Raw genomic sequence first — 23003 nt, 5'->3', positions numbered from 1 at the left:
CAAAGGTAATGATGCCTCTGCTTGCAAGAAATACAGAAATTCAATAAACTTATGGAGAATTATTTCCCAATAATATCCACTCTTCATTTTTACACCATCCTGGTTTATGGCAAATTTTCCCACTAGTAAACCACTCTGTTGGCCCCTCTGATTAATGAACAGAGGCTGGAACCAAATCCACTCATTTTTATCTCAGAAAACATTTAATTAAGGCTACTCTCAACAGACCTTCAAGGAGCAGGAGAAGGTGAACCTGCAATATTGACTTCTGCCATGCCACTACTCCCCAGGGTCCTGGATCCAACCAGCAGAACGAATCCTATATTGTAGTGGCCTCTGTATCAGAAGCTCAGCGTTGTTTACTTTGTGCCTATTTTATGATGATGGATGTGTTACCGTGTTCAATGCTATGATTTATCCAGGCAGCAACAGTGACAATATAGGTGATGGAGGCTTGATCCGCAGCGTGATTCCAGTGTGCCTCATCAGAGAATGGGCTTCAGATGATCCACCAGCAGCCATAATTTATTGCCATAATTCATAGCCTCCCCCAAAAGGTGTCTTTAATATCTTAGTCTACAGTTTCCCAAATGGCAGACAAATAAGCTAGGCCAATGACCCCGACCCAAGAGTCAATAAAAACATGGCAATGGCCTCAAGTTCTGTTGGGCAAGTAGAGCAATCACATCCCCTTTCAGTTCTGCATGGTGGCTGGGGAGGTTTTACAACTGCAGGAGCCCAGTGGTCATCATCAGATTTCAGTTTGGCCAAAACATCATCCAACCAGGCTAAGAAAAGCACCATGAAGAGAAGGGCCCCCACTGAGCCGGCAGCTTTGTTCCAGGCAGTGGAACAGGCAACAGAGGGCAAGGGTTACTTTTTGTGGGTAAAGCTGAGATTGCACTGGGGACAGGCCAACCACTTTCTCGAATATACAATTTCCATTTGATTAGTGTGGCCTGTTGAAAATGTCCAACCTCGTTAGTCATTGACTCCAAGTTAACCCCCCAAAATGGGAATAGGGGCCAGAGAATCACAACGGCTTCCCTAACTCAGGTGTCCAGTTTCAAAAAGAGCTCCAAGGCAAGCCAACAGCTGATTTTTAAAAGAGACTTGGATAGCTGTGTCATGGCAGTAAGGGATCCACAATCCCCCAAAGTGCCACCAGATAGAGGCTGCCTGACTTTGACAGAAGCTCATATTTGCAAAATCACCAGTCACAGAGACTTAGAGCTCAAAGAGGTCAGGAGGATTTGGGGATCCCCAAAGTTATGTTCACTTCACTACATGCAGCTCTTCCTATTGAGATGATCCCCTCTGGCACTTATGGGACATAGAATTACAATCACAACACACATCAGTTTTTACTATACATTCAGACGTGCAAGCAACAACAGGAGAGTGTATTGGCCATGAAGGCCCCACCCACAAGGCTGCTTCAGGTCCCCTTTCCCACTGAGAACACTGCCCAACCCCATCAATTGAATCAGGACTCCCACCCCCATGGGACTGATAGGATGGTTATTTGGATGCCTTTATCAGACAGAACCAGGAAGGTTAGAGTCCTTGCTCTCCCCACCATTCCCCAGCACACTCAGATGGATGATCTCCATGCACCAGTAATCATTTTTTTCCTTAAACAACTGAAGGAGGAAGGTTGGGAAAGATGAGTGGATGCAGAAGGGAGCAATCAGCACAACAGCTGCTCACTGGCTCAATCCAATGAACTTGCAATGTCTTTGGTCCACACGAAGCCCTGTATCAGGCAGCAAAAATCATCATTCCTGACGCCATCTATTTTAACCTTGGGAACCCCTGGCCTTAGCATCCATAGCTGTGTTGGTTTCCAGCAGGATCACTGGTTTTTTTTCCCTCTGGCTGTCAAGGGCTAAACTTGCACATGCTCCATTGTCAAGATACCATCTCTTAAGTCTTCATCCAATTACAATACAAGGACTAAGGGAGTCTTGCAAAGTAGCAAGGGTGACTCTGAAATTCATCTACAATTCTTTGGGTCCTTTCTCATTCTCTAGTGGGTTGCTTTCCAGCACCTTATACATAACCTGGGGCAGCAGTACCCCACATACTAGTCAATGACTCATCTATGGCTCCTCACATAGGAGTTTGTCCATCCCAGTGAAATGTCCCCAAAGTTTCTGTATAGCAGCCAAGGCTCACAGCAGACCTTTTGCTGCCATCTCTAGTTGTATTAAGTTACTGAGGACAGACTGCTGGATGGGCTAAGAAGGTCCGACTACTGTTATTCCTTATTAGCAAGCATTAATTATCCCATCCCATCACCTCCCAACTCAACCAATCAAAGTTCTTATGATTCACCTGGCTTCTTCCAATAATGCTGGCCAAATTTCTTCCTTCTACACTCCCAGTAACTATTGATGGACAGAGAGAAAAGAACCTTCAGCCCACCCAGGACTCATCTTAGTGCTACTTTTCACAATGGATGGACCTGTGGCTGACCAGCAGACCTCCAAGGAAGTTCGCCATCTCTGAGAAGAGTTAGCACAACCAGGGCACCACTCGGCCTTTGAAGCTACTTCCCTGATCAGATAGCAACCATCTTTCCCAATTCCTCATCTGTACTAGACAATAAAGCAGAGGACCATTTGTTGCTCAGTTGACTAAAATCTGGTCAGCATGTTTGTTACCAATACCCATGGACTTCCCTCAAATCCCTTTAACCACCTGAAAAGCCCTCATTCTTCCTTTTCCAGGAAGTGTCTCTCTCAACATTCCACCATCAACAAAACTGTCAAACCTGTGAAGGGCTGAGATTTTACCTTACATACTAAGTAATAAGTAACCCTGCCACAGTGTTCTGGATGCTGGCAGAAGATATGCGACTCTTGAATCAAAGACAAGAGGCTTTACTACTCGCCTTAATAGCAGTAGCCAGAGCACCAACAGCTCTTGTACCAGTTCCCTGAGCATTGCAGGGATGGTGCGTGGGGAACCTGACCATTTCATAAGGGGCAACAAGCACGTCTGCCCTTTGCTTCGAAAGGACACACTACTATCACCCAAGGCCATCTGCTACACAAACACCTTGAAAAGATATTTCCAAAGGAACTAGTAGAATATGCAGAAATGTGAGACACCCATGAAGAATCATTTCTCAACACTATGATTACCTTAATTACTGTCCTCAATCAAAATGCTTACTTATTAACCAAGATTCAATCTGTCATCTACTCAAGACTTTTCTGACCTCCCCCTATAGAATTAAGTACAGTTGACCCTTGAACAATGCAGGGGTTAAGGGCGCCAGCCCTCTGTGCAGTCGAAAATCTGTGTGTAACTTACAGTCAGCCTTCCATGTATACCCAACTGCTTCCCATCCACAGTTCCTCCCTACCTGTGATTCCACACCTACAGATTCAACCAACCACATGTCCCATCAGGTAGCACTGCAGTATTTACTATTGAAAAAAGCCCACATATAAGTGGAACCCCACAGTTCAGACCCTGTGGTTCAAGAGTCAGCCATAGTTTCATTTCTATGACCCAATAACACTTTGTAGAGACTTATTTTAAAATAGATCTGTAATTACTTCTTTGCCTGCCTGTTTGCCATTTTTCATTATAAACTTTCAGGATGGACATATACTAAGCACTTAATTAACATTGTTTGTTGAATGAATGAACAAATCCACATCTAAAATTTAGAAAAGCAAGGTTAACCTTTCATTTATATTGAATACTACACTTATTAGCCAGCATTATTATAGCTATTGGATATATGGAAATGATCCAACCACACAAAAAATCTCTGCCCATAACAAGATTACATTTTAGTGGCACAGTGATCTGTGTGTTACCTTCTGGGACTGGGGTCACTGGGGACGTGGCACTGTTCTTATACATTGCATATATAAGAGTTGATGAATGACTTATAAGTTCCAAGGAATTGCATTCTAGTTTGCAGAAGTGAGCACAATCATCCTTAAACAGGTCTTTGGTCTAAATTTATTTTTATGGCAATAAAAGTCCTGTTACTGAGCTCACTGTATCCTGTTTAACGTGGAGTAGTGTATGATACTAGTGAACAACAAAAGATGTATTATCCAGAATGGGGGTTTAAAAAAGCCAAGTTATATGGCTGAATGTATGCTCACATCTGGCATCAGATTTCTAATGGTTCACTTTCACAGGGCAACAACCAAAGCAATACTATCTTGCATTTATATGTTGCTTTATTATTCCAAAGCACTTTTCTATCTACATTTCATCTGTGGAGCTACTTTGTGGGGTAGGCAGACTGAAAGAGAGATTAAATGACTTTCTAAGGTTACCTAACTATGGTCCCTGGCTCCTATTCTAGTTTTCTTTAGGATGAGGTTAAATACATCACCAACTATTGAAAAAGCTTTGGTTGAAAAAGTAATAATGAACCATTCTTTCATGCAGAACATAAATGGGCTGCTTTAACTCACATTTTTCAATCTTACATAAAATTAAATGGAAGGCATATTTTGATGGGAACTTCTTTGAAATCTTTAAGGGGTGTGTGTGTGTGTGTGTGTATGTTATTATATTATATAATACATATACACATATATATGTGTGTATATGCATAGTTTCCCATAATGGGTGGCTTCTATATATACAATCAACCCTCCAGGTGGTGACAGATATGATTCCTCATTATTCACTCTACAAGCACGACTTCTTTTTCCCTAGGAAAATGATACCATCCACAGTAGAAATTTCTAAACAGAATTTTATATGTTCTACTCACTTCATTTCTTGAGGAGTAATTCTATGTGTAAAAAAAGTCTTTATGGATATTGAAATACCCTGTTTCATAGCCAGTATTCTCCTGGAGAACTGCTACAATGACCAAATCAAATGCTCCCACTACACAGATGAAATGTCTGAATCAGGAAACTGCATGATTTTCCTTTGAAATTAAACTGGATTAATTTCACTGCATTAGATTTCCACTTTTCCAAAAGAATCTCATTTTGCCATCTCATCTGACATATGCACATAGTGCATCTTGCAGTAATGGTAAACCATCCACGTTGTGCTATTTTTTATTTCTTAGATATTAATTTATCTTTTAATGAAACATAGTCAGAAACACATAAAGCATTATCACAGGAACCTTGGTTCTCTGGAGCAGTCTAAAGATGGTTCTCTCCCTGGGTGCCTTTCTGGGATGAAGGGCTGAATCAACAAAGCTGATATCTGAAACCTTTCTTTCAGAATAGCTGTGCCCCAAGCTATTTGAATTGCCCAATTCAAAGGCAATCTCTGACAGTTTAAGAAGAATTTATTTGTAGCCAAGTGAAAATAAATTTATAATAGATGACTAAGTCAAACTCCATGAATAACACATCTTATTTTCCTGAATCAAAAGGTAAAGGAAGGTATCCACTTACCTTTTAGCAATTATTGGGAAGCCAGAAAGAAAATGTGCACTACTTCATTCCCAAATGCATTTGGTCAATGTTTTAACAGAGATTAAAAGCAAGTTCTAAAATGTGAACAATCCTCTGTATGTATGTGTACTAATATTCGTTCTTGGCACCAGATGGAAAATTAGTACTGAGTGTTAGTGTAGATATATAACATGATTAAATATGAATTCCCTCTGGAAATATATAAATTTTTATGAACACTTAAATAAATCAAGAGGAGTCACAATAAAGCATAAGAATATTATATAAGGGGCTTCTGTCATATATAGCAGATTGAAATGTAGTAGAATGATGGCAATATAAAATCATCCAAAATTATTTATTAAAATAAAAAATAAGGCTGTTAACATCTGCGCCACATAATTCACTTCCTAATTAAATAAATTCCATTTTTAAATGTCTTGAGAAATAAATGTATACATATGTATTTAATAATCATCCATTAATTATTGTTTTAATACAAAAAAATAACTGTTATATAAGATAGTGTATGAGAGCTGAAAATAGAGGATATTAAAATAGATTTTGTAAACAGTTTACGCAATGTAGATAGTAATAGAATAAGAGAAACAAAAGTAAGATGAAGCATTTGTAAATAGTTTACGAAATGTAGATAGTAATAGAATTAGAGAAACAAAAGTAAGATGAAGCACATGTAAGAAGAAACAAATTGAAGAAATCAAGAATAGCAATTTTTAATGAGAGAATTCAATAAAACATACTATAGAAGCATTAACATAAACGTGAAAGTTCAGAAGAGAAAAACTTCCATGTATTGATAGAGCACAAGACCCCCGCATACCTAGTTATGTTTCTTTAAATGGTGACTTTTATTGACATTATTTACTTTCAAGAAATACCATTATTTATTCCTGCATTCAAGGCAACTTAAGGATCGAACAAAATAAACTATGGAAAAATCTATAGATTTTTCATGACTATCATCAGTATTACTTAACTGAAGTTTAGGATAGTAATAAAAGTGTTAATTAGAAAATCAAAAGAAAATGTTTGACTTGAAATACTTTAAGTATGAAAAGTTTCCTTTTCCTCAAGGTCTTCACTAATAAAATTTTTATGAAACCACTAAGATTGCTTTGCTTTTTGCAAACACAGAAGCAGTAAAATTGATTGAAAATATATGGATATTTTTGGACAGGCTGAATCTCCGAGGATAAAATGCAGTATGTCATATAAGATACCAAGTTTCATCATGGAAATATTTTTAGAATAAATTTCTGAAAACAGTGGTTTAAAATAAAAATGCAACTAACTATATTAAGCTAGTTATACAAGCAGCATGACCTTACAACCACAAAGTTAAAAAAAAAAAAAAAAAACTACTGGGATATATAATTTTGTCAGAGTTTTAGAGTTTATACTCCCAAGTGGTACAGCAATGCTTCTGCTGGGGAAGCTTGACTTATTATTTGGTTAGGAAGACACAATTCATTGTTCTAAATAGTTATTTAAATTTAGGTTGTTATTATTAACAACAAGCCATTATATTGCTTTACATGACTTTTTTTATTTATGCCATGTTGGTTGTATAACAATAACAAAATGGGAAATCATATCATAGATATACCATGAGTTTTCAGCTTTATAATGCTCTTAATTAATTTCAATAACCCTATTCAGCCATCCACAGAATCCATTCAGACTCTAAATAAAATTTTTCAGATCTTAATGAAGCCCCTCCATCAAAACACTCCCTTACGTAATATGTATTTTCTGATTGGCAAAAATCAATTGGAATGCATGAGTATTTGCATGGTTATATACACTAGCACCAAAACAGATGATCTAAATAATAAAGTGTGGTGTCTTACACCTCATGATGTGTAACCAGTTTTTGATATTTGATATTTGATGAACTGTTGTGTGCTAAAGGTGGCAGAATAAGAGGTGGATGAGATACTACCATATGCTAGTGAAGTTAGGTAAAGTCTGTATCTTTGGAAATTTTTGTTTCTATTATTAATGGATGTTCTGCCCAGATACCCCTTTCAGGACTGAGACATTCCCAGAAGCTAGAGGTTTGGCAGCCGATGCCATTTCACTGAGCCCTGTGTCAGGAACTGCCCTCAACTAAAGAAATCCACCTTACCCCAAGTCATGTCCCCTCCCCATGATCATCCACTGAGTGGTTGATGCAGGGACATAATAGCCCAGCTCCTTTGCCTGAGGGAGGACAACTCACCTTAGAAGAGGCCTGCAGGATGGACTCAGGCCTCCCTCTGCTGGTCCTACTGCCCTTACTTCCCCACAGGTACTGAATCAAGGGCAACAACTTCCTGATCACAAATCTTTATCCGAGACTGTTTCCTGGGAGCTAGACCTAAGGAAACTGGTGTCAGAAGTGAACTGAGGAAGCAGTCTCTAAAATGGGATTTGGGAGCTACCTTGCTGGTTATTTTCAGTTGGTTCTCAACCATGAAGTAGTTTTGACATGAACATTCCCTGGAAACCAACAGCAATGTTTAAAGATTATTAAAAGACGCACTACTGGGGGTAGTTTTCCCCCACAGGGGACATCTGGCAACGTCTGGAGACACGTTTGATTGTCACTATCACTGGGCACTGCTGGCAACTAGTGGGTAGAGATCAGGGAATACTGCTAGAACCTTTACAGTGCACAAGACTGGCCTCTGGAATACAAGTATCCTGCCTGAAATGTCTTCAGATCCAGGCACGCTGATCTATACAATTGAAATAAACCGAGGATGTAGTTGACCAGTTAGCTGAGGTTAGCTGCCTCCATAAAAATTCCCTTGCCTGGTTTCCGTATCTGAGCCAATTTTCAGACCAAAACCCAACTGCCTGAACAAAAAGCCAGATTCCCAGATCCTGTACTGCTACAGCAACTATTTACAGTAATACATCTAATGCTTCCCAAAGGGACCTACAGCCACTTATTTGAGTAAATGCACACTGTGCAAAGGGGATACCAAACATTACAGCCTCCTGGACACGGGGCCCAAGTTGACATTGATACTCGGGACCCAAAGTGTCATTATGCTCCCTTGTTAGAATGGAGAGTAGAGGGACCACATAATATAGGGAGTCCTGGGCTCCTATGTCCCCATGGTAATTTCCAGTCCCTGAACATATAATTGGAATAGACGTATTTGATAGTTGGAACATCCTGAACCATACATTCAATCCTTGACCTATAAGACCTATCACGGGAGTTGTTTTTGTCATAATCATAAGGGCAAGTGGAAGCCTCTGAAAATGTTCATTCCTCCCATTCAGCCAAGATAGGATGGAAGGGAGGGAGGAAGGGAGGAAGGAAAAGGGGGTGGGGGGGAAGGGGAAAAAAGAGAAGAAAAGAAAAAGAAGAAAGGAAAGGAAAGAAAAGAAAAGAAAAAAGAAAAAAAAGGAGAAAAAGGAAAAAAGAAATAAAAAGCATTTTGGGAGATCTTGGAGAAATGGCAGAGATTATTGCCATCCTCAAGTATCTAAAGAAAAGGATGTAGAAGTGATGACCCCATCATAAATCCATTTATTTTTCCAGCTTTATTGAGGTTTAATTGACAAAATTTTAAGACACTTAAAGTACATATTGTGATGATTTGTTATACTTATACATTGTGAAAGGATTTCCTCCATCAAGTTAAATGACACATCTATCACCTCACATATTTACTCACTTTTTTTGGTAAGAATATTTAAGTTCTACCCTCTTAGCAAATTTCCATTGCATAACACAGTGTTACCAACTACAGTCACCATGTTATACATTACACATTAGATTTTCAGACAGTATTCATCTTATAACTGAAAGTTTCTTTGCTTTACCAACCTCTCCTTATTTCCCCCACCCTCTAGCCCCTAGCAACCACTTTCCTGCTCTCTGATAAACCGCCTTTAATCACCAGTACAGTGGACTACCAAACTCAACCCCAATTGTAGCTTCTGTGCCAGTAGTGGTATCTTTGCAAAAACAAATTAACACTGCCTCAGGTACATGTATGTAGCCACTGTTCGGGATAGTGCATTGGTTTCTATAACTGATGGAAAGGAGACCGTAAATAATTCCCATTTGTTTGGGACAAACAACATTAGATGTTTATAGAATTTTCCCAGGGCTATAATAACTCTCCTACCATCTGGCATATTTCAAGGGGTCTAAACTATCTGGACATTCTGCAGAACATCACACCATTCTACGACATCAATGAAGAGTTAATCAAAATTCTAACAGTATGAAAGGCTACTCAGTGTGCATTAATAAATTGTAAAAGTGTGCATTAAGAAATTGTAAAAGTAATTCAGGGGTCTTTGGGGTTGTTTTTTACTGCAGGCATCCAAAAGCAAACAAAACAAAATAAAAATGACTGCAATACTCAATACAGAACTCAAAGCATCAAATAGTCTGATGAATACCATAGAAAACCCACCTCCATAGGACATTGTATTAGCCAAAAATGTCAGGCGTGAATACGACCACTCCTCCATTTCAGACTCAGAGTGGAAAAGAGTAAATCAAACATGGCAGTTTCTCACAATGGGTCCTGGTACGGGCTCCTGGCTTTGCAGTATAGCCATCTCCTGCAATATCTCTGATCCAGGTACATACCATCAGTTAGATACTACAGTCCAGGTAGGGACCACTATCTAGCTCCAGACATCCACTATTATCAATGATTGAACCCAGCACCAAAGACAAAAATCTATTTGCCATCCCTGGTGTGATGGAAATGTTCTTCTCACTACTATGTACTTCCTTCGCTCCTCTATGAAATGGAGATCATAATAGCTATAAAGAGTTGTGGCAAAGCCAAGCTTAGTGCTGTACCTATTATAGCCATTAGACTCATCAGAGGTACAGGCAATCATTTTTTGTTCATTGATTCACTCACTTAACTTTGATTGGACACTTAACATATGCAAGACCCTATGCTAGAACTTGGTCAAAGAAAAGAAAGCCCATTTCGGGATGGAGATCAAATTTAAAAAGTGTTACTCTAGTGAAGACATTCCTAAAATAAAGCCTTAGTTACTCTAGTAGCTTTGTTTCTAACACCACTACTGAAGCAAATCTCAGAAGTCCCTTAAAAATGAAGGTGTAGTAAGCCAGCCGGAGTGGTGGCAAAAAATTCCTGGAAGCAAACCACCTGGCTCCACCTTGTCCCGATGCTCAGACCTGAGAAAATCACTGAATTACTTGTCCTCATTCTCCTCTGTTTAAAGTGGGAAGTTGACTCTCCTCTGAGCCAAATGGAACTTGGCCCTTTGTTCTGTGAAAATTAAATGAGGGTGTGAATATAAAGCATTTCCCACAGTGCTTGGTGAGGGGTTAACACCCAATCCATGTTTATCTTTTGCCTTTCTTAAGGCTAATTTGAAGACACAGAAAGTATTTCTAATATTTTGAAAGGTAGGATAGCTTAAAATCATTCCATTTATCATTTTAAAATGGACCTACTTTGCTTAAAATGTGCAATGAAAGGATTCATGGTTGATAGCAGAGCAGATTACCTTATACAACCCAAATAATACATGGAAATTACTCAAGGTCTTTTCAGCAAGGAGCTCCAAACACTTTGGAGACATTATCCCATTCTGGAGCCCGCCAACAATTTTCTCCACCTCCAGTGCTGACACCACCAACTCCACCCATCCTGTTCTACTTGGCAATGTCAACCTCAGTTTGAACCTTTAAGACGCAACAGAGGGGCACTCACTTCATCATGAGGGTAAATAAGTGCTCATATTCAAAACCTGGCAGCATGATGCCATAATCGAGCATGGCGGTCACAGCTATTTACTTGTTGGAAATGTTTTTATGGAAAAAATACGAATTTAAAAGGCAAATTAAATACATGAATATTTCTGATTGGCATCACATGCTCGGAGGCAAGAGTACCCCAAAAGCCCTCTGTCCTCTTCACGAGCTAGATTTTAATTTCTTCTTTCACCCCAGGGAGCTTCATTTCAACTTCAAAGAGTAGTTTGGGGGTATAGGAGATCTACATTTTTTTTTTTAATGTAGATCTTTTTGTGCAATCAGAGCTGGCAGATGGATGGTTAGACATTCATACCACAGCACAAGGTATAAGTGGACCCACACCCTTGTGCAAAAGAGACTTCACAATGCCTTAAAGTAACTCAATTACTCATTTTGTCATTATTCTTAGAGGACACTGATTACTCTAAATGTCACTAAAGCTAATGGAATGGAAAAGCTTCTTGACCTCAAAATCTGTCAGAATTTTCAGAAACCATACCATTTGGCACATTCAAAATATGAAATAAACTGTGAAAAACTAAAGCAGTGGAGTGAGACTTAGTTTTGTAAAAGTTATGCCAGTAGAGGCATGGAGCCCAGGCAGGGGCCCTACTTGCTCAAGTCCGAGAATACTTATGTCAAAACCTAAGACTTAGTTAATTCTCCTACAACCTGTCCGCCTGCAGGTTTCCCCATCTCAGTAGATGGCCTATCTTTTATTTTAAACTGCTGCTATAGCTTGGATGTTTTTGTTCCCCCCACCCATCCCTGCAAATTCATATGTTGAAATCGAATCACCAATGCGATAGCAGGTGGAGGCAGAGCCTTGGGGAGATGATTGGGTCATGAGAGTTGGAATCTCCATGACTGGGATTAGCGCTCTTATAGAAGAGACCCTGGAGAGCTCCCACTCCACTTCCGCCATGTGAGGACTCAGTGCAAAGACAACTGTCTACCAACTAGAAAGCAGGACCTCACCAGACACCAAATCTGCCAGCACCTTGATCTTGGACTTCCAGACTCTAGAACTAGAAGAGATAAATTCCTGTGGTTTACAAGCTGCCCAGTCTATGGTGTTCTATGATAGTTGCCCCAACAGACTAAGATAAACCCTAATGCCAGCCTACGCATGGACTTATCCTGGACGCCCCTCTTCTTCTTATACCCTTTATCAGATCAACAAGCAAACCGTGTTCTATCTTCAAAATAATCACTTCTCCCCTGAATGACTGGGAGAGCTTTATAAGTGGTCTGTCTGCTCCTCCCACTCTTTTTTTTTTTTTGGGGGGGGGGTAGCAGATGGATCTGCAGAGATTTAATCGATGTAGAAAACACAGGATTGTCACCAGAGTGGGTGGTAACACATGAGCTATTCCCAAAGCACACAGATTGATACAAATAACAAAATGGGCATTCTTCTATGTGGTAGACTGATGCCTAAAAAGTATCTGAGGGGGTAACAAGCAAATTGGATCTTAGTTTTATTTATTTATTTATTTATTTATTTATTTATTTATTTATTTATTTATTTATTTATTTATTTTTGGCTGTGTTGGGTCTTCGTTTCTGTGCAAGGGCTTTCTCCAGTTGCGGCGAGCGGGGGCCACTCTTCATCGCGGTGCGCGGGCCTCTCACTGTCGCGGCCTCTCTTGTTGCGGAGCACAGGCTCCAGACGCGCAGGCTCAGTAGTTGTGGCTCACGGGCGTAGCTGCTCCGCGGCATGTGGGATCTTCCCAGACCGGAGCACGAACACGTGTCCCCTGCATTGGCAGGCGGATTCCTAACCACTGCACCAGGGAAGCCCGGATCTTAGTTTCTTATTCCAGGACAAAGAAAGGAAGGGTGGGATGGTGGAGAGTTGGTTCTATGTCTGTCTGCATTCTTGACACCCACTCTCCAAGGCTCATTCTTTTAAAACAGAAATCCAATCACATCACTCCTCTGGTTCAGTAACCTCCATGACTTCCCATTTCCATTAAAGAAAAATCCCATCCTTACCTCCATGACATTGCACGGAACCCCTTTCCTGAGCTCCTTGCCCACCCCTCCTGCACCCCAGCTCTGGCCACACTGAATTCCTTGCTGCTCCTTGAACCCCTGGGCATTTCACACCACCCCCACTGGACTGCTCTTCCCCTGTACATCTCTGTGGCTCATTTCCTTCAGGCATCTGCTCTCTGAAAAGTCTACATAATATAATACGAAAAAAAATTCACAACAACAACACTCCTCTCCACTTTCTCACCCTGAATCTTTATAATGATTCTAGCATTCATCACCACCTAGCATGTTGTACATGTATCCGTTCATTTGTCTACTGTCTACCGTCTATCTCTTCCTATTAGACAAGTAGCCCCTTGAGGGTTCACTGCTGTATCCCAGTCATTAGAACACCTGACATACACACCATGTTCAGTGAACACTTGTGGAATAAATAAACAGGTATGATTCATCCAACCAGAGTTCACAGAAGTTATATTATGGCTTTGGAAACTAACAAAAATCCACTATCCATAGTGCTCCTGGAAGCTCCGAGGAGGACAATTAGAATCACTATTTGCACTCAAACTGTGCAAAGGAAGCCTTCAAAAACACTTGGAAAGGGAGCTGAATGGGGTGAGGAAGCTTCGACCAAAGAATGGTGGGCCAAACACCTGGACCACTGCTTTTCTAAAGTACACAATAACCTGTGATTTAAAGGAATATCCGTGTTTCTGCTGAACAGATTACCTAGGGCAGGGTGGGGTAGAGTAGAAAGTCTCCATTGGCATTACTCGCTCTGATATATTAAGATAATGTATCAAGAGTCTTGATCCTGAGGGTCCAAATACCTACCAGTGTGCCAAATCTCTAGGAGGTTCTCTAAATTGGAAGGGGAAGAGCTGTGATCATAGTTATCAGTAACCACTTACTAAGGGCCCCATGGAATTCTGGGAGTAATGATGAGCTGAGCTTTCTTTTGTCCATTCATTTGATGAGCACTAGAATATAGCAGTGAACAGAACAGACAAAACACCCTTCATGGAGCCTACAGATTGTGGCCAAAAAAAAAAAAAAGAAGAAGAAGAAAAAGGAGTAAAGGTCTGGGGAGGGATAAATTAGGAGTTTGGAATTAACATATATACACTACTATATATAAAATAGATAACCAACAAGGACCTAGAGTATAGCACAGGGAAATCTACTTGATATTCTGTAATAACCTACATGGGGAAAGAATCTGAAAAAGAATGCTTATATGTATATGTATAACTGAACCACTTTGCTGTACACCTGAAACTAACACAACATTGTAAATCAACCATACTCCAATATAAAATAAAAATTTAAAAATTTTTTTAATTAAAATTAAAGTAAAAAGTAAAATACATAGTGATAAGTATTATGAAGAAACCAAGGCAAAAGGGGAAGAGGAATTTGGGGGACAGGAGCCATGCTGCAATTTTCCATAAAAAGGTGTGCTTTGAGGGGGAGAGAGAGAAGATGGCGGAAGAGTAAGACGCGGAGATCACCTTCCTCCCCACAGATACATCAGAAATACATCTACACGTGGAACTGCTCCTACAGAACACCCACTGAACGCTGGCAGAAAACGTCAGACCTCCCAAAAGGCAAGAAACTCCCCACGTACTTGGGTAGGGCAAAAGAAAAAAGAAATAACAGAGACAAAAGAATAGGGTCGGGACCTGCACCAGTGGGAGGGAGCCGTGAAGGAGGAAAGGTTTCCACACACTAGGAAGCCCCTTCGCGGGTGGAGACTGCGGGTGGCAGAGGGGGGAAGCTTCGGAGCCACGGAGGAGAGCACAGCCACAGGGGTGCGGAGGGCAAAGTGGAGAGACTCCCTCACAGAGGCCCGGCGCCGAGCAGCACTCACCAGCCTGAGAGGCTTGTCTGCTCACCCGCCGGGGCGGGCGGGGCTGGGAGCTGAGGCTAGGGCAGGGAGAGGACAGGGGTTGGCGGCGTGAACACAGCCTGAAGGGGTTAGTGCACCACAGCTAGCCGGGAGGGAGTCCGGGTAAAAGTCTGCAGCTGCCGAAGAGGCAAGAGACTTTTTCTTGCCTCTTTGTTTTGCGGCACGCAAGGAGAGGGGATTCAGAGCGCCGCCTAAACGAACTCCAGAGATGGGCGCGAGCCGCGGCGATCAGCGCGGGCCCCAGAGACGGGCGTGGGACGCTAAGGCTGCTGTTGCCACCACCAAAAAGCCTGTGTGCGAGCACAGGTCACTCTCCACACCGCCCCTCCCGGGAGCCTGTGCAGCCCGGCACTGCCAGGCTCCCATGATCCGGGGACAACTTCCCCGGGAGAACGCACGGCACGCCCCAGGCTGGTGCAATGTCACTCCGGCCTCTGCCACTGCAGGCTCGCACCGCCTCCTCCATACCCCTCCCTCCCCCCGGCCTGAGTGAGCCAGAGCCCCCGAAGCAGCTGCTCCTTTAACCCCGTTTTGTCTGGGCAGGGAACAGACGCCCTCAGGCAACCTACATGCAGAGGCGGGTCCAAATCCAAAGCTGAACCCTGGGAGCTATGCGAACAAAGAAGAGAAAGGGAAATCTCTCCCAGCAGCCTCAGAAGCAGCGGATTAAAACTCCACAAACAACCTGATGTGCCTGCATCTGTTGAATACCTGAATAGACAATGAATCATCCCAAATTCAGGAGGTGGACTTTGGGAGCAGGATATATTAATTTTTCCACTTTTCTTTTTTTGTGAGTGTATATGTATATGCTTCAGGGTGAGATTTTGTCTGTATAGCTTTGCTTTATAATAGCTTTATTTTACTTCACTATATTATATCCTCTTTCTTTCTTTCTATTTTTTCTCCCTTTTACTCTGAGCCGTGTGGATGAAAGGCTCTTGGTGCTCCAGCCAGGCATCAGGGCTGTGCCTCTGAGGTGGGAGACCCAACTTCAGGACACTGGTCCACAAGAGACCTCCCAGCTCCACGTAATACCAAACGGCGAAAATCTCTCAGAGATCTCCATCTCAACATCAAGACTCAGCTTCACTCAACGACCAGCAAGCTACAGTTCTGGACACCCTATGCCAAACAACTAGCAAGACAGGAACACAGCCCCAACCATTAGCAGAGAGGCTGCCTAAAATCATCATAAGGCTACAGACACCCCAAAATACACCACCAGACGTGGACGTGCCCACCAGAAAGACAAGATCCAGCCTCATTCAACAGAACACAGGCACTAGTTCCCTCCACCAGGAAGCCTACACAACCCACTGAAGCAACCTTAGCCACTGGGGACAGATACCAAAAACAACGGGAACTATGAACCTGCAGCCTGTGAAAAGGAGACCCCAAACACAGTAAGATAAGCAAAATGAGATGACAGAAAAACACACAGCAGTTGAAGGAGCAGGGTCAAAACACACCAGACCTAACAAATGAAGAGGAAATAGGTAGTCTACCTGAAAAAGAATTCAGAATAATGATAGTAAGGATGATCCAAAATCTTGGAAATAGAATAGACAAAATGAAAGAAACATTTAACAAGGACGTAGAAGAACTAAACAAGAACCAAGCAACGATGAACAACACAATAAATGGAATTAAAAATACTCTAGATGGGATCAATAGCAGAATAACTGAGGCAGAAGAACGGATAAGTGACCTGGAAGATAAAATGGTGGAAATAACTACTGCAGAGCAGGATAAAGAAAAAAGAATGAAAAGAACTGAGGACAGTCTCACAGACCTCTGGGACAACATTAAACACACCAACATTCGAATTATAGGGGTCACAGAAGAAGAAGAGAAAAAGAAAGGGACTGAGAAAATATTTGAAGAGATTATAGTTGAAAACTTCCCTAATATGGGAAAGGAAATAGTTAATCAAGTCCTGGAAGCACAGAGAGTCCCATACAGGATAAACCCAAGGAGAAACACACCAAGACACATATTAATCAAACTGTCAAAAATTAAATATAAAGAAAAAATATTAAAAGCAGCAAGGGAAAAACAACAAATAACACATAAGGGAATCCCCATAAGGTTAACAGCTGATCTCTCAGCAGAAACTCTGCAAGCCAGAAGGGAGTGGCAGGATATACTTAAAGTGATGAAGGAAAAAAACCTACAACCAAGATTAATCTACCCAGCAAGGATCTCATTCAGATTTGATGGAGAAATTAAAACCTTTACAGACAAGCAAAAGCTGAGAGAGTTCAGCACCACCAAACCAGCTTTACAACAAATGCTAAAGGAACTTCTCTAGGCAAGAAACACAAGAGAAGGAAAACACCTACAATAACAAACCCAAAACATTTAAGAAAATGGGAATAGGAACATACATATCAATAATTACCTTAAATGTAAATGGATTAAATGCTCCCACCAAAAGACACAGACTGGCTGAATGGATACAAAAACAAGACCCATATATATGCTGTCTACAAGAGACCCACTTCAGACCTAGAGACACATACAGACTGAAAGTGAGGGGATGGAAAAAGATATTCCATGCAAATGGAAATCAAAAGAAAGCTGGAGTAGCAATTCTCATATCAGACAAAATAGACTTTAAAATAAAGACTATTACAAGAGACAAAGAAGGACACTATATAATGATCAAGGGGTCGATCCAAGAGGAAGGTATAACAATTGTAAATATTTATGCACCCAACATAGGAGCACCTCAATACATAAGGCAAATACTAACTGCCATAAAAGGGGAAATCGACAGCAACACAATCATAGTAGGGGACTTTAACACCCCACTTTCACCAATGGACAGATCATCCAAAATGAAAATAAATAAGGAAATACAAGCTATAATGATACATTAAACAAGATGGACTTAAATGATATTTATAGGACGTTCCACCCAAAAACAACAGAATACACATTTTTCTCAAGTGCTCATGGAACATTCTCCAGGATAGATCATATCTTGGGTCACAAATCAAGCCTTGGTAAATTTAAGAAAATTGAAATTGTATCAAGTATCTTTTCTGACCACAATGCTATGAGACTAGATATCAATTACAGGAAAATATCTGTAAAAAATACAAACACATGGAGGCTACACAATACACTACTTAATAATGAAGTGATCACTGAAGAAATCAAAGGGGAAATCAAAAAATACCTAGAAACAAATGACAATGGAGACACGACGACCCAAAACCTATGGGACACAGCAAAAGCAGTGCTAAGAGGCAAGTTTATAGCAATACAAACCTACCTCAAGAAACAGGAAACATCTCGAATAAACAACCTAACCTTGCACCTGAAGCAATTAGAGAAAGAAGAACAAAAAAACCCCAAAGCTAGCAGAAGGAAAGAAATCATAAAGATCAGATCAGAAATAAATGAAAAAGAAATGAAGGAGACAATAGCAAAGATCAATGAAACTAAAAGCTGGTTCTTTGAGAAGATAAACAAAATTGATAAACCATCAGCCAGACTCATCAAGAGAAAAAGGGAGAAGACTCAAATCAATAGAATTAGAAATGAAAAAGAAGAAGTAACCACTGACACTGCAGAAATACAAAAGATCATGAGAGATTACTACAAGCAACTCTATGCCAATAAAATGGACAACCTGGAAGAAATGGACAGATTCTTAGAAATGCACAAACTGCCGAGACTGAACTAGGAAGAAAGAGAAAATATGAACAGACCAGTCACAAGCACAGAAATTGAAACTGTGATTAAAAACCTTCCAACAAACAAAAGCTCAGGACCAGATGGCTTCACAGGTGAATTCTATCAAACATTTAGAGAAGAGCTAACACCTATCCTTCTCAAACTTTTCCAAAATATTGCAGAGGGAGGAACACTCCCTAACTCATTCTACGAGGCCACCATCACCCTGATACCAAAACCAGACAAAGATGTCACAAAGAAAGAAAACTACAGGCCAATATCACTGATGAACATAGATGCAAAAATCCTCAACAAAATACTAGCAAACAGAATCTAACAGCACATTAAAAGGATCATACACCATGATCAAGTGGGGTTTATCCCAGGAATGCAAGGATTCTTCAAAATATGCAAATCAATCAAGGTGATACACCATATTAACAAATTGAAGGAGAAAAACCATATGATCATCTCAATAGACGCAGAGAAAGCTTTCGACAAAATTCAACACCCATTTATGATAAAAGCCCTGCAGAAAGTAGGCATAGAGGGAACTTTCCTCAACATAATAAAGGCCATATATGACAAACCCACAGCCAACATTGTCCTCAATGGTGAAAAACTGAAACCATTTCCACTAAGATCAGGAACAAAACAAGGTTGCCCACTCTCACCACTATCATTCAACATAGTTTTGGAAGTGTTAGCCACAGCAACCAGAGAAGACAAAGAAATAAAAGGAATCCAAATAGGAAAAGAAGAAGTAAAGCTGTCAGTATTTGCAGATGACATGATACTATACATAGAGAATCCTAAAGATGCTACCAGAAAACTCCTAGAGCTAATCAATGAATTTGGTAAAGTAGCAAGATACAAAATTAATGCACAGAAATCTCTTGCATTTCTATACACTAATGATGAAAAATCTGAAAGTGAAATTAAGAAAACACTCCCGTTTACCATTGCAACAAAAAGAATAAAATATCTAGGAGTAAACCTACCTAAGGAGACAAAAGACCTGTATGCAGAAAATTATATGACACTGGTGAAAGAAATTAAAGATGATACAAATAGATGGAGCGATATACCATGTTCTTGGATTGGAAGAATCAACATTGTGAAAATGACTCTACTACCCAAAGCAATCTACAGATACAATGCAATCCCTATCAAACTACCACTGGCATTTTTCACAGAACTAGAACAAAAAATTTCACAATTTGTATGGAAACACAAAAGACCCCGAATAGCCAAAGCAATCTTGAGAATGAAAAATGGAGCTGGGGGAATCAGGCTCCCTGACTTCAGACTATATTACAAAGCTACAGTAATCAAGACAGTTTGGTACTGGCACAAAAACAGAAATATAGATCAATGGAACAGGATAGAAAGCTCAGAGATAAACCCACGCACATATGGTCACCTTATCTTTGATAAAGGAGGCAAGCATATACAGTGGAGAAAAGACAGCCTCTTCAATAAGTGGTGCTGGGAAAATTGGACAGATACATGTAAAAGTATGAAATTAGAACACTCCCTGACACCATGCACAAAAATAAACTCAAAATGGATTAAAGACCTAAGTGTAAGGCCAGACACTATCAAACTCTTAGAGGAAAACATACGCAGAACACTCTATGACATAAATCACAGCAAGATTCTTTTTGACCCAGCTCCTAGAGAAATGGAAATACAAACACAAATAAACAAATGGGACCTAATGAAACTTAAAAGCTTTTGCACAGCAAAGGAAACCATAAACAAGACCAAAAGACAACCCTCAGAATGGGAGAAAATATTTGCAAATGAAGCAATTGACAAAGGATTAATCTCCAAGATTTACAAGCAGCTCATGCAGCTCAATAACAAAAAAACGAACAACCCAATCCAAAAATGGGCAGACGACCTAAATAGACATTTCTCCAAAGAAGATATACAGATGGCCAACAGACACATGAAAGAATGCTCAACATCATTAATCATTAGAGAAATGCAAATCAAAACTACAATGAGATATCATCTCACACCGGTCAGAATGGCCATCATCAAAAAATCTAGAAACAATAAATGCTGGAGAGGGTGTGGAGGAAAGGGAACACTCTTGCACTGTTGGTGGGAATGTAAATTGATACAGCCACTATGGAGAACAGTATGGAGGTTCCTTAAAAAACTACAAATAGAACTACCATATGACCCAGCAATCCCACTACTGGGCATATACCCTGAGAAAACCATAGTTCCAAAAGAGTCATGTACCAAAATGTTCATTGCAGCTCTATTTACAATAGCCAGGACATGGAAGCAACCTAAGTGTCCATCATCGGATGAATGGATAAAGAAGATGTGGCACATATATACGATGGAATATTACTCAGCCATAAAAAGAAATGAAATGGAGGTATTTGTAATGAGGTGGATGGAGTTAGAGTTTGTCATACAGAGTGAAGTAAGTCAGAAAGAGAAAAACAAATACAGTATGCTAATACATATATATGAAATCTAAGGAAAAAAAAAAAAAAAAAGGCCATGAAGATCCTAGTGGCAAGACGGGAATAAAGACACAGACCTACTAGAGAATGGACTTGAGGATATGGGGAGGGGGAGGGGTGAGATGTGACAGGATAAGTGAGTGTCATGGACATATATACACTACCAAATATAAAATAGATAGCTAGTGGGAAGCAGCTGCATAGCACAGAGAGATCAGCTCAGTGCTTTGTGACCACCTGGAGGGGTGGGATGGGGAGGGTGGGAGGGAGGGAGATGCAAGAGGGAAGAGATATGGGAACATATGTATATGTATAACTGATTCACTTTGTTATAAAGCAGATACTAACACACCATTGTAAAGCAATTATACTTCAATAAAGATGTTTAAAAAAAAATGTTGTGTTTTGAGAAAAAAAACAGAAGGAGGTGGGTGATGGGGGTAGGTGCAAAGCTCTACAGATATCCTGGGAAACAGCCTTCTAACAGCCAGTGCAGTGTTCACTGTACTGATCATGGGAAATGCATCTCATGTATTTACTGTTCTTGGAAGGCCTGGAAAAAGAGTAAGCAAGGAGTAAAATAAAAAGACAAAGGGACCAGAAGTACAGAGAAGGCCCAGATAAAGACTCAGTCACAGGCAGATGGAAAAGGACTGGAGGGCTTTGGAGGAGAGGAATGATCTAAGGGACATTGTACTGGGCTTCTTCTGGCTGCCGTACTGAGAATAGGCTAAAGGAGGACAGAGTGGAAACAAGGAGAGCAAAAATTAGGTCACAGTAATAATCCAGGTGAGAAATGACAGCAGCTTGGATTAGGATGGTTTGGGTAGAGAAGGAAGAGGAGACCCTGAGGGTTCAAGAACATTTCACCCTGACAAAGTCAGTCTTACTGGGCTGGGCAGGACAGCTGAGAACCTTATACCTGATTCTCCCTGGACGTTTGATAATGTAAAATTCAGATAAAGTCAGAATACTTACAAGAGGAAAATTCAGAGTCCCAAATATAAGAAAAAGAAAATTGTTAAATATATTCAAAAATCTGCTTCTCCATGAAACTCCTTTCTAACTTCCCCCAGGATACTACTAACTGTTCTCCTACAAGAAACTTTCTCACATTTTACGTAGTTAAATTCAATCATCCTAACAACACCAATATTTTGTTCTGTTTTACTCCCTAGCATCCAAAATTGAGAGTTCACCTGCAGCTACTAATTGATACCAAATAGTCTTATACAAAGATGCATTTTTTTTTTTTTTCCATTTACTAAGCTTGAAAGTACCATATGGCTGTGTTGAATCTGTTTCCCACTTTAGGGGATGCTCTCCAGAGCCAGGGCACACACGCACTTGTGTCACACTTCCTATGACAGCTAATCCCAGGCCAGCCCCCAGCAACAAAGCCACATGCCAGGTTGCCTGGGGCATCTCCATCTTCCAGGACGGTATTTGTCATCAAAATCCCCAGCTCTGCATTTGGGGATTTCTAGATGGCTTCTCTCCCACCGAGGGCTGAACTTTCTAACACACTGACCCCTCCCGGCCCCGACGCCGAGTAAAACGTTATGTTGTGCTTCCCGAGAGGGCTCTGAGCCCAGCTGATGAGTTCGCTCGCTAATGGCTTTATTATACATGCCTTCCTTTCCAGGTGGTCAATTTCATCTAGAGATGCTTTATCTCGAACCCCAGAAGTGGCTCTCATGTTGGGGCTGTGAGCAGGCTGGTGAGGGGTGGTTTGA

The 23003-nt window shown here is 40.7% G+C and overlaps 1 protein-coding gene across 4 annotated transcripts in view; it reads right to left on the bottom strand.

The window, feature by feature from the left end:
• Positions 1–23003, bottom strand: part of HMGCLL1 (3-hydroxy-3-methylglutaryl-CoA lyase like 1) — a 140171-nt gene that overhangs the window by 96171 nt on the left and 20997 nt on the right. The window contains exons 3-4 of one of the 4 annotated variants that reach the window (XM_068558157.1): positions 19369–19436; positions 13068–13072 (exon numbers count right to left, since the gene is read on the bottom strand). The exons of the other annotated variants lie outside the window; for them this stretch is intronic. Coding sequence (XP_068414258.1) covers positions 13068–13072; positions 19369–19436 — 73 coding nt within the window. The remainder of the gene's footprint in view (positions 1–13067; positions 13073–19368; positions 19437–23003) is intronic. 4 annotated transcript variants of the gene reach the window in all.

Source organism: Eschrichtius robustus, chromosome 12 (genome assembly GCF_028021215.1).
Source record: "Eschrichtius robustus isolate mEscRob2 chromosome 12, mEscRob2.pri, whole genome shotgun sequence".
NCBI lineage: Eukaryota > Metazoa > Chordata > Mammalia > Artiodactyla > Eschrichtiidae > Eschrichtius > Eschrichtius robustus.
The sequence above is the reverse complement of the archived record's forward strand: the minus strand, read 5'-3'. Positions and strand labels throughout refer to the sequence as shown.